The following is a 5957-nucleotide window of genomic DNA, read 5'->3' as shown; positions in this document are numbered from 1 at the left end:
GGTCTGATTTGATCAAACCCTTCATCTTCCCTAAACACCAGGCAGCAGTGTCCACAGCACAGTCCCTTCTGCAGCCTCCTGCACACCAGTGCTGAAGGCCCAGGACACCGGGAGCACCCGGCCATGAGATGCAGGACGGCAGAGCCAACCACCAGCAGGCTGCAGGCACCCGCCTGCCAGCGCCGGATCCCCGGGAGAGCTGACAGGCAGCAGCTGCTGACGCTGGCACTGGGGGCTGTAAAGCCCCTCTGTGAATAACAAGCTGCAATCCTTCCAGCCAAGTTCTCAGATCCCCTGTGAGGGGGAAGAGGAGACAAGAGGAGGGCAGAGAGCCCAGCTCCAGTGCTGCCCAGTAGCTCAGAGATGTGCAAAGAGCTGACAGAGACTGGACTGATGATGGGCAAGTCCCTGAGCACAGAGCTATGGGGTGCTCGCTTCCCTGGCAGAAGCCTCAGTGACAGAGAGGCGTTTCTAACACTTCCCTCTCCCTGTGGAGCAGAAGACCTCTTGCTGGTGGCCTATGAAGGACAGCAGGTGGGCCGTCACCACCAAGCATTCACAGAACTCAGCTCAGTGCCTGGAAAGGCACGGCAGCACTAAGGCAGGATGATCTGCTGGATAAGTAACAGTCCAAGCCAAGTCCTTCCCTGGCGAAGACCCAAGCTGTGAAAGACAAGAGGTGACGGAGAAGAGCGGGGAGGCAGGCAGCTGTGGGCAGAAACACAGCCAAGAGGAGGGATGTGGCCCAATACATTGGCCTCAGGTGCTCAGCTTCCCGCTCAGGCTGGAGGAGAAGCCACCTGGGCCCGAATTCAGCCTTGTTGGTCAGGGTTGTTATTCCCAGCGGAGGCCGGGCGCTCAGCTGGGATGTCTGCGCCGCACGAAGAGGCTCCAGAGACAGCTCCTGGTGCCCTTATATGGGGCTGGGAACAGGGGAAGCTGCAGAGCAGCCTGTCAGACAGCGATACCGCAGGCAGCAGCTCAGAGCCCTCCTCGGGAAACAGCCAAGAAGAGAAACTCCAGTGCAAGACTTCAAGACCTGGCATTAGAGAGCGTGGGAATGAGAAAGGGTTGAAGGATGGGAACAAAAGGTACAAAGCAATTTTTGGCCAGTTAACAGTGATGGAGGGTCCCTGTTCATCCAGCATCATGTCAGGTCAGGGAACTCTCTGCCAGGGCATTTTAAAACACAGAAGCAGACAATATTTCCTCCTCCTCTGCAGCCAACCAGCGGCATTCACAGGTCAGTCTCCAACACTGCAAGTCATGATCTCTGACAGCAGCTCAGACACGCACAGTAACACCACACAGAACCTGAGCCTGCAATCAGCCCCCCAGGGAGAACCTCCATCCTGCTCTACCTGGGCGAGGGGGGAGAACCCCGGCTGTGCCTCGGGACACCCAGCTTCCCTCTCACTCCCTCACAAACCTCCTCTCTCCTCTCTGTGCCGTGGTTTTCCCCTCTGAGCTGGGGATCAGACCTTGACCCCTTTTACAGAGTGCTGAAATCCAGCCAGGTGCTAGGGAGGGGCTGAAATGGAAGGAGCTGGGGCTTCCCAGGGAAGCTCATCCCTTCAGCCAATATCCACAGAGATTAATAGGTCAGACCACTGGTATTTTGAGCTGGTGAGAGAATGAGTGGATTACCGAGGCACTGCTGCAGGGATCTGAAGGCACAGCAGCAAACAGAGCCAGGCCCGTGCCTGGCCCCACGCTGCTCCTCTCCCCGGGCTGCCAGGTTCTGCTTCTGCAGGATCCCAGCACAGACTGATCCTCTCATGGGAGGCCTGTCCCTCCCAGGCAAGGGGGGAAGCACTGACTGCTCCAACACCACGGATCTCCTGGAGCCTGCAGATCCTTCCTGCGGAGAGCAGACCCAGGCACAGGGTCTGTGTTCACATCTGACAGCGTGCCGGGCTGACGCAGCCTGTCTGGAGCAGTTCTGCAGTGCCTCCTGGGGACAGGCAGAGCCTGCGCTCCGGGAGCTTTCACACCTGCCTCACACCTTCTCCCAACATCCCAGCAGAGCTGTCACCCACCACAACTGATCTCCCCTCCTACTGCTTCACCCCCACAAACCAACAGAAACTCTCTATGTTTAAGTGCTGCTGTACGTCCTCTCAACCCTTCTGCTTTCCTGCTTTAATTCAGGCTCAGACATCCCACTGCGCTCTGGGACCTGCAAGATCTATCTAATACATTCAAACACAGCCTGTGTCTTCTCTACTGGCACCTAGAACCTGCTCCTGACACATCCACCAACATCCTGGTGGGCAGGGCACTTTCTGCAATGCTTATTAACAACTCCAGCCCTTCAGCTCTAACCGTCACAGTTCATGTTCTATGCACCTGGGCTACGGGAGAGCAGAGCAGCTCTGGGCGCTGAGGAGGAACCGCTCTTTGGAGGCAAACCCCTACCTTGAGTTCAGAGCTTCTGCTACCAACCAATGGAGGCACCTAGAGACGTCAGGCAGACCTGCAGGCAACAGCCCCATCACACTCCCTCACTCTTATGCAGAAGTAATACCAAAAATGTGATTAAAACTGTAGTCAACTACCAGCTGGTAATGCTCCAAATTGCTTGGCATTTCTGGAGACAGACAAGTGGCTATAACTCTGCCTGCCTCTGAGCTGCTCCAGACAGCCCAGAACAGACTGTCACAACACTGAATCACAGAGAAATCCTGGCACTTTTCAACAAAAGACTGGCTGAAGGGGAGGGGGAACAAAAGCTATCGAACCCAATCCCAGAGGGATGGAGGAAGTGCATCTTCCCACAGTTCCTGGGCCATATGCACATATATGGATATATAGATATATAAAGTTATAAAATTTGATCAAAATAAAACCAGTAAATGTACAGCTTGAAAAAGAGCAATATCACAGTGCATCAACATCATGAGAAAGTCCCATGTTCTTCCCCTGCAGGAGAGCGTGGTCTGCCACCTTCAGAAGAGCGCCCACAGGAAGCGAGTCCTCCGCCCCGCTCAGCTCTCCCCGGGCCAGTCACCGTCCCGTACCCCCGCACAGGACACTGGTATTTCTGCAGTCAGCTCTGCATAGCAGGGGTAGACAGGCAGAAACAGCACGAGAGCAGGCTGCTCCGACCGTGGGTTAGTCACATACTGTCACCAGGCAGCAGAGATCCAGCCGCTCCTCGCCACGCTCCGGTGCCCGGCTCGTATTTACTTAATTACAAAAAAAAAAGTGACCAAGTGAAGTTGCTCAGGGAACGCTGTGACAGTGGGATAAGGGCTGAATCCGGATCACGGGGGACAGGTTGACTCTAAGAATTTTCTGTGCTCTCCTCCTCACTTCATCATCAGAAGAAGAGTTTCCCACCTTGATGGCCCAGAATTTCAGCAGGTTCCAAGTGCTCTGAGCCTGTCGGGATGTACTTCGCACAGGAACGGTATTTGCTTTCTTTCTCTGCGGCGCTTCTCTTGCCTCCGTGACTCTTCTCCTCTTCTGCCCGACGCTCTCTCGATAAGTGCTGTCGTCCTTCCACTCCGTTTTTCCCACCAGAGGTTCCTTATCTGTGATTTTCAAGGTCTTGGACTGTGGTGCTGTGGTGCAGCCCTGTGACGAGCTGCTCGTGACTCGGCCGTTGAGGACTCCCGAGGCTTTGCAAGCGTTGCTCTCCTGCAGCACCCCACCCTTTGGTCCCTTCAGAAGATTCAAAGTGAGGGTGGCAGAATCCGGTGCTTTCTTTATCAAACGCTTGTTGTACCCCTTACCTTCTGTTATCTTAGTGGCCTTGCCTGAAGAAAACTGCCTCTGCAGACTGGAAGCTTTGAGGAGTTTAAGGTCCGAGGGTGAGATGCCAAGACGCCCTCGTGTGTACTTGGACTCCAAACAGGACGCGGTGGTTTTCAGCGGCACCAGAGCTTCCAGAACCACCGACAGTCTCACGGCTGGGTACACATCAGGATACATGCTTGCAGGGAAGCCCACCGCCGCGGCCTTGGACGTGCCGGATCTCGTCTGCTTCAAGGAGGTCAGGAGGATATTAGTGGAATCTCCTTTAGAGACAGGCTGAGCGGAGACTTTTGAATTCAGCGAAACGCTGGTGGGCAAAGCAGCCGCCTTCGGCACGGCCACGGCGCTTCCAGACAGACCCTCAGCGGGCTCGGCACAGCTCTGGGGGGTGCCCTCCTTTGTTTGGCTGGGCGTGTCTGCCGTGCACGAGCTGTACCCGTACACATCCTTACTCCTCAGAATCGTGGGCTGGTAGCCCTCCTCCTTCAGGCCCTGAATGAAGGCCACCAGCTGGGTCTCTGTGTCTGAAAGGTCCTTGGACATCGGGTTGAAGACTCGGAGAGCTTCCTCCAGCACTTTCTGTCCTGCAGAGGAAATTCTCGACCAGGAATGGACAGCTTTTTCTTCCACATTGTTCACTGCAATATTCATGGCATTAGGCAAGCGGACACTTCAAAAAGGTCCAAATTACTGGAAAAACAACCCTTGACACCTCAAAAGGAGAGAGAAGATAGTTAGCTTAGAGCAAATGAAATCATCTTTCATTTTTAAGTGTGGACATGAAACCATTAAGCCCAGGTGTGGCTACTCACAAACACCGGTCAGATTCTGGGCATAACCCAAGTTAGAAGCATCATCAAGAAAATTCCATCACCAATTTATCTCTGAAGTAAAACTAAAACATCTCTCACAGAAATATCCTCAAACCTAAACAAAGATTTCAGGCAATCCCAGACAACCCATCCCAGGATGAAGAGTTCCAGTTTCCCAGTGAAATCCGCAGCTGGTTTCCAGTTTGACACGCCCCTGATCTCACTCTCCCGTGGTAAAGCAGCCCTTCATTGAACCCTCTCCCTGCAAACAATCGAGCCATCTCGACACTAAGCAGCCTGGGCACCTCAAATCTATCCCAGCATCATGTTCAATTTTCCAGCTTCCTAATTGATTCTCCTCAAAACCTGACTCTGAGTCCCTGCCAAAGTGGCATCATCCTCCCGGAGACCCGACAGCAGAGCAGGAGGCTGCTTCCGTTGTGCTTCACTGATGCCGAACGCCGAGGCAAGGCAACACCGTGCCTTGCTGCTCCCTTGTTTGAACAACGGTCTGCAAGTTGTTGTCACAGCAAACTGGTGTTGATCCAGGGGCACTCACTGCCAAGTGAGGAGGAAGCAGGAAATTCAAGCAGGGCGGTGTGAAGGAAACACACATCACCGGGGCCAAGTGTACAATGGGCTGAGGGACAAGACAGGGATCATGCTCAGGGCGCTGCACAGCTACCTGCCCAGGACAAAAGTGATAATTATTGCTTCAAATTACAATAACAGGCACCGAAGAGCAGTCCAGGAGGGACTCTGGGATGCACTCAGGAGAACTCTGATCCTCTCACACTGAACTGGCGACTTCGCCAACTCTGCAGCTGGAGACTGCGCTGAGAAGTTATAAAATCTTTTAGCTTCACTGACACCTCTCAAAATAACGAGGACTCAGTGAAAAATTCTCTTCAGGGAAATGCAGAAGGTGTTGGAGACACTATTGGAGAGGGCAGTGCACGGGCAAGAAAGCTGTGATGGAAAAGATAAGAGCCTGAGCAGACAGAGCAAGGAACTACTCATGTCCAGCGCTGCTCCCAGAACTCCAGCTTGCCCACGACCCGGGAAGGCGGCAGTGCCAGCCCCGGAGCAGCACCCCATGCCGCCGGCAGCTGCACAGGCAGGGGAGAGCCAGGGCCAAAAGCAGCTGCAAAAGGGGAAGCACAGGTCAGCGGCGGGGGAAGGGGGGGTAAGAGCCTCCGCATGACAGACTAATCTCAGTCAAGTGTTCTGCAGACGTCAGGGCAGGAGAGGGATTTGCAGGAGGATAATGCAGTTGCTCTGTGACAGGCGGGGATCTCCCATGGAGGGGAGGCAGGAGGGAAACGCTCCGGCAGAGCCAGGGCTGGCGAGATCTGCTGCTCCCAAAGTGAACGAGCAGCAGCAGCA

General features: G+C 54.4%; 1 protein-coding gene across 1 annotated transcript; it reads right to left on the bottom strand.

The window, feature by feature from the left end:
• Nucleotides 1-3225: 3225 nt before the first annotated feature.
• On the bottom strand, nucleotides 3226-4410 carry CCDC71 (coiled-coil domain containing 71). The gene has a single exon (XM_010167305.1). It carries the CDS (start codon nucleotides 4408-4410, stop codon nucleotides 3226-3228), a length of 1185 nt encoding a protein of 394 aa, XP_010165607.1.
• Nucleotides 4411-5957: the final 1547 nt, after the last annotated feature.

This window comes from Antrostomus carolinensis, unplaced genomic scaffold, assembly GCF_000700745.2.
Source record: "Antrostomus carolinensis isolate BGI_N321 unplaced genomic scaffold, ASM70074v2 scaffold28224, whole genome shotgun sequence".
In the NCBI taxonomy this organism is placed as follows: Eukaryota; Metazoa; Chordata; class Aves; order Caprimulgiformes; family Caprimulgidae; genus Antrostomus; species Antrostomus carolinensis.
The sequence above is the reverse complement of the archived record's forward strand: the minus strand, read 5'-3'. Positions and strand labels throughout refer to the sequence as shown.

What these genes read in the sequence shown, in the direction of transcription:
- CCDC71 (XM_010167305.1), bottom strand. Translation starts at nt 4,410, where the DNA reads ATGAATATTGCAGTGAACAATGTGGAAGAAAAAGCTGTCCATTCCTGG.